At 37.5% G+C, this 12,359-nt stretch overlaps 1 protein-coding gene across 5 annotated transcripts in view; it reads left to right on the forward strand.

The window, feature by feature from the left end:
* The window catches only part of LOC145978219 (G protein-activated inward rectifier potassium channel 3-like), a 258,518-nt gene that overhangs the window by 130,622 nt on the left and 115,537 nt on the right, over positions 1–12,359 (forward strand). Inside the window, exon 1 of one of the 5 annotated variants that reach the window (XM_083110680.1) lies at positions 8,183–8,315. The exons of the other annotated variants lie outside the window; for them this stretch is intronic. Coding sequence (XP_082966806.1) covers positions 8,269–8,315 — 47 coding nt within the window. The 5' untranslated portion in view covers positions 8,183–8,268. Of the gene's footprint in view, positions 1–8,182; positions 8,316–12,359 lie in introns of those variants that run through there. 5 annotated transcript variants of the gene reach the window in all.

The raw sequence follows: 12,359 nt of genomic DNA on the forward strand, positions 1-12,359 counted from the left end.
TAGCAATAGCGATATACTGGAATTATTGTATCCATTCCAGCTGGGTACTAAAGATGTTTGAAAGTAACTCCCTTATAAATTACTGAATACGAATGTTACTGGTGTACCATATTGTACATGCTTTTTCGAGCGTTACAAACTTACGTTGATGAACTTTCTGATTTACAACCAGAATTGTATATATAAAAAAATATTTTCGTGTTTGTACTCATATTGTTGAAACAGTTTCGACTTGTCTCTATCTTGAAAAACTCAGATTTGATATTTGAATATTTATTAAGTGTTTACACTTTGAGCAATATTATTCTGTTTACTGAGAAATTGATCAACCATACTTGTCCCAAAAACTTTGTCGATGCTACCGCTAGTGTCAATGTCAGTTATTTACAGAAGTCCAGACAGTAAAGATTAAAAGCGATCAGGACATCATAATCACATATTTCCGCAATCGTTACCATCTGCAAGGAAGTTTCTTCGTGTAAGTTCGCATGTTCCTTATTCGTTACTCGCTGGCGTTTGTGTAGACTGTCTGCGATTCTTCTGTATAAATTACTCGCATTTATTTTCAGATGCGTCAAACGAATGACAAGCTGTTTGCTTTGCGAGATCAGCGTCCGTGCTAGATTCGCTAGGCTCACCGCCTCCATTCAGAACAAATTTGATTGCCCTAATGCCACATCTGACAGAAGATTATTTACTTCGTAAAGGAATAAGCGCCATCTTCAGCTCATGCGTCATTCAGTGTTGCCGAATCAGTTTTTTTCTGTTCCTGCAATGATCATTGTTCGTCTCGCCTTGAAGAAGGCCCATGCCTAGCTGTATATAGCGTGATCGTCGATCTGACCGATATAGTTTATCTCCGCGAGACGTGTGGTTCAGAATGGACACTAAGCTAAGCTTGCATCAACATACTGAGTGCGTGCTTTCCACGGCTTTAAGAATATTTGCGTTGCTGTATAGGTATGTCCTTAATGTGCATTAACATTTCGTTCCATTACACCGTGTGACGCTTATAAACATATCTGTAACCATGTTTGCGTGCTTTTGCTAAATTATCTAGGTAAGTTTCGTGATGGAAGCGCTTGAAATGAGAAGGTCAAAACTGTTCAACCTAAATTCCATAGGTTTCATTACCAAATGTTTATTTACGAAACGGCAAAAATGTTGCTCGTTAAGGGGCTCTGTAATAGATGCTTCTCGAATAGGAAGTATTATTCAATTCGTATAATTTACTTAGGAACGTGAGATAGTGTTACGGAATTCCACATTTCACAGATTTTCGTCTATGCTGAAAATTATACCCGCACGTAAATGTAGCCAATGATAGACCGAGTGACAAGCATAGCGTGTCGCTCGAAGACCAATGAAGGTGTGTTGCCCCTGCTATGGTGTGAATGTGGCCTAGGCCCAACAAATGGACAGAACCAACGCGTGCAGTCAGTAGCTTGTACTCAACCGAAAATGCTAGGAACAATTACAAAAGCATCTGACCTGCATACAACATGCAACTGGTACTTCCCAAGGTATAATAATACAGTCCTTCATCGTACAATTAAATTAGTGAGCATAAGTGAATGAGCTCAATTGTTTATTAACAGTGCACAAGATAGAACATGTTTTACGTTTCTTAAGTTATTCCTTAAAAGCATGCACAGACTTAATCAATAGTATTTACTTAACCTTTTCTCCTTATATTTCACTCTATTTTCTCCTAAAGCGCACTCTGCAGCATACCTAGAACGAAACATAGAAAAGGTGATACAGTATTTTCTGAGTCTCTTTCTTCCCAGAAATTTATCATATCATAAATGATACGGAACACCTTTTATGTAGATCATGACATTCTTAGATCGTTAAGTGCTGCCCTTTTAAATAAAATAAATTACTGACTATGGCAATCACTAATAATCAACATTTGTCTCTCTAGAATTACACATATTGGAAGCTGTAATTGAGTTTTTATCAATCACTTTTGCCTCAGCATTTTCTTTGTTACTATGGGTCCAGACATGACTGAAGAGCGCAATAATATCTAAATTTTCTATCTAGTAAACTATAACTTGAGTCAATGCTTTCTATTGATTCAGCTTGAGAAGCGCCACCATTTTTGGGCCTTCCTCACAATACACGTCTCCAACTATGTTCAGTCTGGTACTTGAAGTCTGTGACAGAAGATTTTATTTTTATTCATGATGAAAGTTTATTTTTATGTTTTGTGGATTTTTTAAGCTCCTGAACTCTCAGCAAAGACACAGGTTGATAAATGAATGGCATACGTTTACTTTATAACAATCTTGTCCCTAAATTATTTTTTTTGCTTGTCTGTTTATATTATCGGGTGATCCTCTGATGATACTGCTCTGAAACACTTTTTTAAGGCCTCGTGGTAGCGTCGTCGCCTTGTAAGCAAGGGATCCCGGGTTCGATACCCGGTGGAGGAACATAGTGGTTCGGATCCCACTTTAAACTGTAGGTCCAGTCCCGATTAGCCTTACTGTGCGTAAAGTGGACTTAAAACACCAACTCAATCAATCACTGAAAACACTTTGTGGATAATAAGGGAAACAAATGTTTCAGCCTAGGGCAATACGAGTCTTAATCAGGCAATGTCAACGATTCTTTATATGCTGTGCTAGAATGTTGACGCTTGCCCAAGAGGTGAGGCCATTCGTGGAGTCCTTAACGTCCAAGAAATACACGAAATATATGAATCCTAAACCTACCTTCAGTAGCTACGTGTACACTTTAATTTACGTGCTACCTGTTGTACATAACAGTCCAAAACTGTTGTCAAAAATAAACGATAAATGATATCTGGCTTCAAAGTTTAATTACAGAGAAACTGGTAAGCATTTATGCATTGTACACCCAACGGCAAAATTAACAGTAGGCCAATTGCCCACCACCATTTTCATTCGGGCTGTTTTTTTTTTAAAAAAAAAAAGTAATCATATTTTGAAATAAAATCATCAGTAAGCATAGAACATCTTCTTCTCATCAACAAACTTTCATTCCCTAAAATAACACGACGTAGAATAAAAAAAAATGAAAATAGCAATGGACAATTTGCCTACTATTATCTTTCATGTTGGCTGTACAGAACGGATCTTCTCAAAGTTGAATAAAATATGTTTTCTTTATACGGAAGTGGCAACACTGCTTTATCCGAGTTTCCGGATTAATAAATTGCATGCAAAATGATCTATGTATCTTTCTCGTAATAAATGTGGATTCACTCTTTCGGGACGCTACAGCATTTGGTTTCAATTTGTAAATGCAGTCAGCGATTGGTTGTTGACGTCAAAGGCGCTGGCCTCATTAAACGTTTGCGAATTTGTTCCGGTTTCCCAAATCATTCAGTGGCCGTTTATTTTGGAAATAAGCTAAAAAATATACATTAACAAAAAAAATGACAGTATACGTAAGCGAATCGTGTTTGTTGAAAACTACTTTCGTGTGCGGTAGGATGTGAAGCATGTTCTTACGCAATACATTTTTCCACGTGTGTGTTAACTCGATAATTAAAAATGTCTCCTCACAACTAGTTTCTTGTCAAAGTAATACGTGTGTAAAAAGCTAGTACAGGTGACAATTTCGAAACATCCATTCACCTTCATGTAGCACATTTGTCCTTGACTGTATAGTCGATGGTACGCAAATTGCCCATCACCATAATTCACCGAGTAATGAAAGACACTCCAGTTCATTTTCAGGTTGAGCTACTTCGGTAAGTTACATTTTTTTAAAAAAAATCACAATTTGTTATTTTCCTTTACTCCTCGTTATTTTTAAGTAGAAGTTGCCTTTCTCAACACCGAATAGTTCACAGCAGGTTAGGGAAACAGCGAGGAAGCTCAGGAATCAAGCAATGTATCTGGCATCTTAAGGAAAGACACACGCACCCACATGGCCAAGGAAAACACCTGAGCTGTAAAGGATTTTCATAACAGAAGAGCTGATAACACAAACAGATTCTTAACTTGTTTGTTCTCTCGAGAGTCTGACCGAGAGAATTGCCAAACGATGTCGGATTAGCTCTTTGGCCAGTTTTAGCCTCAGCTCGATAGAGATACGATCCGAAAAGAAAGAAACAATTTGCTTTCCTTTACCCTGTCTGTGCGATAAATAGCTATAAATGAAACCTCTGTCTTCCGAACCGTGATTTTTCGTACTGATGTCAGCGAGACAACCCGAACATAGACGTTACAACTAGAAGGAGGATTAAGACTGCCCGGGTTTTATGGCTCAACAAGATCAGTTTGGCTACGCTAACATTGTTCCTTGTGTCAGTAGAATTTCTCGGAAACGTGAAAATAGGTTGTTTTCCTGTATTTCTTAAATCTAATGTGTTTCCTTTCATTGCATGGGAAATAGTGTCTTGTGTCTGTCAAATGCACTATTTTATACGGCGAAAAATGTACTCGCATGATATCACAAGCATCATATCAGTCCATTAGTATACAACTTTGAAATGGATCCAATTCTCCACAACCATTTGAACAAAAAAGTAATACAGTTGAAATAATTAAGTAAGTAGATATAGTCCATATTTTGGGAAGGGGGGCTATGATACTATATGCAGCTAAATTCGCCTTTGTAATATACGTGTACAGTGGGATCCATGAGTATTACAGTGCAAATTGTCCATCACTATGTTCGTGCACTTTGTTTGACCCAATACGAGCTTCAAGAATTAAGATAAAACTCAAAACAAGCTGTTGACAACTTCTGCACCAGCATACATACAAATCCATCTCTTAAAAAACACATAGGATGTAAGAGAAAATTTATAAAAATAGTCATGGACAATTTGCAGAGTAATACTCATGGATCCCACTGTACATAAGATAGCGCGATTTATAGTATTCACGAAATAATTACAGTCGCTTTCATTTATCTGAAATACTTGATCTAGTTGTCCACATATTCTTGAGTTGATAAATATCACAATATCGACCTCAAGGTGCAGAATTTTGAATATTTCATCAATCATCATTATTACAAGAATGTACATTTTAAAGTTGATCTTAACTATTAAAGACATAGCTATTGTGAACATGAACGGTGTAAAAACTTTTTGGGGGGAGTATACTTTCACATGATTTCTGTTGTCGACAGTTGAAGGTCTTTAACAGCTGCTTGAATGATTGAAACGAAGGTTGTGAGCTTTCCAGCCAAAAACCGTGAACACGGAAGGACTTCAATCGCTGGAAACGATGACCATTAACTTTGTATATTTACTCGAATGCAGCCAAGCTTCCAATTGTAGAGCTGGTGGCTCTGAACATTCGATTAACGTCCAAGGGCAAGTTTGCTTCAAGCAGCACTTAAACATAATTGCTCTCACAGTTAGGTGATGGGCTCTGATTTTGGTCTCCAGGCTGCTTCAAGACACTATGATAGTTATTTTTTCGGGCTATGTAAACAATTTAGTTCTGCTTCGAAAGACTTATTCTAATGTGCACTTTCTGACCAGATGCAACGCGAACTGGAACTACAGTCGAAAGTGGTGGCAGAGCCGTAAACTATATCCTCCCCGATAATCATGGAAGAGTAACGGCTTTGTTATATTCACAATCAAATCTTTCACGAAACTTGGTGTGCTTTAAATCCCTTGCAAGATATATTGACGTTTCTTCACTCGTATTGTTTTATGAACACTATTCATTGTCATCGATATGATAAGTTGTATGGGGAAGAGCTGTATAAAATTACGAAACATAATATACGATACATAAATAGAGATTTGAAGTTGGTGATTATAAGTGTACTTTCATGTTACAGTAATCCCCTCTGTTTTAGTGTGGTTGCTAACTCTGTCCAAGGGCCATGTAGGAAAGCAATTATGAGTAATGATAGGTCCTGTACTTCAGTGCAAATCTTCCGTACATGCAATAATCGAATTTAGACAAATATTTCAACAGGTTTGAATCTTTCAAAATAGTTTCCGTACATAATGGAACATGGAAAAATATATATCCACAGTTATTCTCACACCTTTACATATATATGTCTAATATTTAAAGGTAATCCCCAAGGTTTGATCATACATATTAATTTAGCAGCGATTGGAATTTTTTTTACACAAAAATGTGTTCAGTTCTGCAATTCCTTCCATATTTATATTGGCCTGTAATCTACATGGGAAAAATGGTCGTCATTATTAATCCATTGAACTCATCGATGAATACTGTAGTGAGTTCATCGGTGATGAAAGAGGTCAAAGATCTCTCGAAGTTACAGTGAAGTTCTATCACAAAGAATGCCTTTGTACGCATTTTGTCATCGCGTTGTAAAGTCGCGCAAGGGAACTCGGGATTCTTGGAAAGTGTTTACTTTTAGCACAAAATCTTTGGGATTCTCCAACAGTTAGCAGTGGACGGTCTTTCGCGAGTCGCAAGGAATCACATCCACACGGCGTGTTCGGGATCTATTCCGGTCGGCCAGCCATCAAAGGGTCAGTTTGCGATGGCCTTCAACTGGCGAGAGCCCAGCGCCGAATGCCTTTGCACCTGCCACATAAAACGCTTCTGCAAACAACATATCCCTGCATGCCAACTGGACTGAAGTTGATGCACCATATCCACGCCAACTCTTTCCCCCATAAACAACGTCTGCCTTCTTATATCCATCCATCGACGAAAATAACACGCGGTAGGGTCAGTGTAAAAGCGTGTTATTATTTCGGTACTAAGTCCACTTGGGATAGCGTTGTAGAATTGGCAATGTTAGATTTAGAATGTGGGAAATATGAAATGAGATTTAGAAAGAAAAAGACTCAAATTAAAGAACTTGGGGCAAATTCTGAACTCGAAAAGAAATTTCAATTGAATTAATTATTAGCTCAGAAAAAAACTATTCAAGAGATTTGATACATTTTTGAACGGAGAAAGTATATCTGCTTGTGGCGTGAGACTTGGCTGACCACGTGCACTTGGCAAGCCCTGCCACTCGGTCAGTCCGATCACCACTTTTTTAATAGCTTATGAGACCGGAGACCGATACGTCTTCTTTTCAATAAGCAATTGCACTCATGATGCTGGGTCAACGTTGAAATTTTGTAGCTTCTAAAATGGATCGAACCTAGAACGGGTTGCACCAAAGGGAAGTGAGTGAGCTAACTAACCATTCGGCTAATCGGCAACTTCCTTGACATCAGAAGTCGTGGGTTCTGAGTCAGGGTGGGTATGGATGTGTAGTTGTATTTATCCCATTTTTAAAATTCATCAGTTCATTGTTCACTCTTATATTCGTTATTAACCTACAAAGGTAGAAAAGCGCCATAAATTAATCAGAAAGATAAAATAAAAAATATGCATCAGCATAGTGTATGTCCCAGTGTAGCAACCAACTAATAGAAAAGCATTGCGTGTTTTTTAAATGGAAAGATGGGGTCTTCAGGATATACCTAGGTACATATGTTTGAATATTCTGTGTTTTCTAGAAACAGCAAATGACATACCATCAATCAAGTCTTTTCTATTTCTAGTAAGTAAAATATGTGGCTTTGAGGAAGTCATCCAAACTGAAGGCCATATAGTAAATTTTACAATATAACTTTTGTTTTTTTTATATACAAGTCCCCAAGTAGAACTGGAATCACTACTGTTACATAATTTTAATAATAATAATATTATATATATATATATATATATATATATATTTATATATATATATATATATATGGTTGGTTGGTTGATTTGGTGTTTTAAGTCCACTTTATGCACAGTAAGGCTAATCGGGACTGGACTACAGTTTAAAGTGGGATCCGAACCACTTGTACCTCCACCGGGTATCGAACCCGGGACCCCTTGATTACAAGGCGACGACGCAACCACTGCGCCATCGGGGAGGCCACACACACACACACACACACACACACACACACATATATATATATATATATATATATATATATATATATATATATATATATATATATATATATATATGTGCAAACTTCATGGCAGGGAAAGCTATGCAGTTCAGTTGTATTCGTTTTGTTTAATTCCACACTAAACTAAGAGGCCTGTGCCCAAAGTTAAACTGAGCTGGCAGAGAAGTCATTACCTTTAAGTGAAACTGTTAGAAATAGTCTGGCAGGATTCCGCAGGGCATTCTGGGGCTTTTTCGCATCGCTACCTAGACCGAAGTTGCTGTAGTACTCCACCGAAACCATGGTACCGAGTAGTCGGTGACCAACCGCGTGCTTGCTCGTCTGTGAAGCCGGTGAACACGCATTCGCCGCAAGATGTCGGTGTGGTCGCCATGCTATTAGATGCAAGGAGAATGTGGTCGTCTTTGCTGTCGTACCTGTAATTTCAGTTTTATTTCTAGTGTGCAACTGATACATAGTTTGGAAGTCTGAGGAAATAGTTCATATTTTTTATACATAACAAAATGTGGAATTTTCTGAGGTGTTCTAGTGTTGTTTCTTTCTTGAAATTGTTAACTAATCTGTGTTTTGTGCATTTGTGTGGAAGTGTAGAGTGTAAATGGTGATAAACTGTGCAAGATCAACAACTGGTAAGCTGTCATCTCCCTTGTAGTGTTTGGCAAACCTGTTAAGATGTTGGTTACGTACAGTAGGTTGTTTTCCCAACATTATATGACAGACTACCCCGTGCGTAACCAGAACTGGATCGGGGCCAGCCAATGTCCTAACCAAAACCCAATAATTGTAGCCCTAGCCCTCATATTTCTTGTCCCCCTGTTTGGAGATGATGTCAATTGTCAATTACACAGTTTTTCGTTCTTTCGGTGCTTTTAGCATTCTCGACCTGCGAAAATGAATGTTCAAAAAGTATATACACTAATAAGGCGTAGAGCCATGCGGCTTCAGTATGAATGCTTTTATCTGTTTCTGCATGCTTTTAATATGAACAGCACGCATTGTGTTTACAGGACATAGCACGTATATATTATTTCCGTATGTGTGTTCCCTTACAGTAAACCTGCGGCACTGGAGGTTTACTCTACACAAGCCTCAGAAATGAAAGTACTATACATTTCGTTTTTATAATCTGATTGGTACATCGCGCATATACATGAAAATGGTGCAAGTACTTGTAATTTGAACGGAATGTGGCTTGTGTCCGAGCCATCATTTTGACCTCGTGATAAATTCAATTTAGGGCTAATGTGATTCCTATACGGCAAGCAAGTGATGGATTCATCTTAACCGACATGATAATATTCCAAATCTGTTACAACCATGTTACAAAAGGTTGCTGTTGATAAATTTTATCATTGGTTGATATTTTTATGCGCGTTCTGCAACACTTACAGACACATAAACCAAAATCCATAGCCAGAGCACCTATGTTTGAATCTCTGGTAGGACATACAAACTTACGTATGTTTAATTGAAATTCCAGGAGAGGACAAGTGAGGGGGGTATGGTGTCCAAGGAGTAATAAAGTGATATTGTGCTCATAACGTATGCCGGCGTAAAATACATGTGTGAACTTGTCAACAAATAATAAAACAATAATGTGTTAACGGCTTAAACACACGAGAAACAGCTATTTTACAGAAACACATACGTAATCCACAATACTGAAAATATAACTATTACTTTAAGCGAAAAACTGTTAAATGACCATTATATATAGCAAAGAAAGTAACTGTCATGAGAAAATAAGCATTTTTGTCTGCAGTTGGATATTTTTTATAAGTGTATTTGCAACAACAACATACAGCTTTTCGTATAATACGGCTATTTATGATATCCGAGTATTCAGATAATCAGTGCATTCAGATCCCTATTTACTTTTTCAGTTCAGTAAGTTTCTCTGGCTAGAATGGTGTCTGAAATTAGGGGGAACAATTCCAAAATATAGGATCTGGATACCAAACTTTGTTATAGTCTAAATTCTTTCACGGTTTCTTCTTACGGCGGTAAACTTTGTGCATTTATATTAAATTAGTGATCTGTTTTCGGCAAAAAGGTAAACATTTAAAAAAAATAGAGTGAAGAATGTGTAAAACGGATAAACAGACAAATTAGATGAATGGGTTTGTAGAGAATCCATACAGTAGAAATACAAACATGAATAATAAAAGAATATGTGGAGAGCCAGTAAACGGATAAATGATAAAACTGTCCAGATAATGTACACATTCGAGTATTTCTGATATCAGGATATTCTGATTCTGGATATCCGGATATTTCGGATAATCCGGATATCCAGAATTAGAATATCCGGATATTTTAAATCCTGATAGGAAATTATCCGATCATAAAATTTTATTCGTATTTGGCCACCCCTAAAGGGTGTACTGCACTAGCAACAGTACAATTCACCCGTGTAATCTAACCCGCATTGTTCCTGCGCCACTGGCTTCATGCCCTTGAACAGTGTCACACTATCCTTGAAATGGTTGGCGGGAACCTGTGCAAAGAGAACACGAAACTCTATCGTAGCCGATGGCTCGCCTAGAAAGACATTAAGTCAAATAATAGCTCCGTTTCGCCCGTGTGTGTTACTTCTGGAGATGTTTGATTCTCCTTTTAAACAACGACATCAAAGCTGGACTATTTTTGCAATTTCCGTTTCCATTTGTGGCACTCCGGCAGGTTCAGCCACAGGCTGCAATCTTCAATTCAACATTTACCGCTTGCGATGTTTACGACAATATGGCTGCGTATGGAAGGACAGGTGACTGACTGTTGTAGTGAATCGGGTAAGGCGAAGTTCAGGAATAGAAAAAGGTTTAGTAACTTTCTCAGGTTGCATGACCTGTGATAAGGAAACGAAAACAAACCAATGCTTCGTAGGGATTGACAAGATGGAATTAATAGAGGTGAGTCTGTCTGACGCTGTGTTCTGGATTTTTTTGTGACGCGTCACAAATTGTAAGAGATGTAAAGTTATGGAGTAAATTTTATCCAGTTCAGGTGTACTAGGTATAATTCAACGTAAATTTATGCATATGCCGTATATAAAGATCATATTTTAATGGTAACACTATTAAGCCTTCTTTCCATATAAAACACTACAGCTGACTAAGGCAGTTTTATTATAAACTAGAAACACTTTATACGTTACTACCCTATATCAGGGTCTTCTTCATACGGAGAACTAAACTAAACTTTAAGAAAACACTTCTATGTCTGACGAAGACCTTGATATAGGACAGAAACGTAACGTGTAAAGTATTTTTAGTTTATAATAAAATTGCCTTGGTGAGAGCACCTGTAGTGTTCATATTTTAGTAATATTAGAAAATCAGAAAATCAAGTACATGCACAAGTTGGCATTGGTGTTCGTTTGATATCCCGGAGGAGTCCCCCACCTTCGATGTATCCAATCTTGATAATTCTCACACATTGTTGTTTTCAAGATTAATTCAATAAGGTGTTGTCATAACTCACTGGCCGCTACAAATCCTAGTACGAATATATTAAACCCATCTTATGGGAAAATAGTTGTAAACACAACTGGCACAATAGCACGGCAAACTCGCTGATTAGTTTCTGGGATACTGGATGGAACAACGTTGTCTAGGAAGTCTGTGAAAAATTGTGTCGATCTACAACACTTATCTGTAACATAAATTGACACCTGGTGCCATTTATTTATTTGCTTAACAGAAAACAGCAGGTGCAAACCTGTTTACAGTATTCAACATAAAAGTAGTACATGAAAAATTAAAATACTAACTTGTGTAGTCGATACAGGAACTTGAAGCTGTGTTTAATTGGTACACTAGAAAGTTTATATATACGGCGGAGTGGTTAGCACAGCGCGCTACGACGCCAGGGGTTCCGGCGATGAATCTCGTCCTGGGCATGTTCTCTGTGAGTGTCCCTTCAATTTCATCATATCATACTCATCCCCATCGTCACAATTAGCGATGGCCAAACGGATCCGAAAAATTCGGATCCAAAAGTTCCGGATCTGGATCCGGATCCAAAAGTTCCGGATTCGAAAATTCCGGATCCGGATCCGAGAGTTTCGTATCTCAATCCCATTATAATATTACCACACCTTAAAAGGTAATATGATCTTCGATTACAAAGAAATGTTTCATTTGTTAGTCCTACAAGATTTTTTTTTCAAGTGTTGTTCCTAAAATAATTTGCTACTCATCGGCTAACACACTCGTGCACAAAAATAATCTTACTTGTTTAACATAAAATGTCAGAGGTGATTTTGTAAATGTCATTGAAACGAATATGTATTCATTCGAATGTATTGGAAATGGAAACACACATAAATGTGAGACATTCCATTCCAGGAAGAAATCTTTAATACATTTAACAAGATAGAAATGTTATACAAAAATTATACAATTGTTCTACGGTTACAGTTTTACAAATTAAAATAAAACATTATAATATATGCAGTGTTATA

This window comes from Lepisma saccharinum, chromosome 24, assembly GCF_977018435.1.
Source record: "Lepisma saccharinum chromosome 24, izLepSacc3.1, whole genome shotgun sequence".
Taxonomy (NCBI): Eukaryota; Metazoa; Arthropoda; class Insecta; order Zygentoma; family Lepismatidae; genus Lepisma; species Lepisma saccharinum.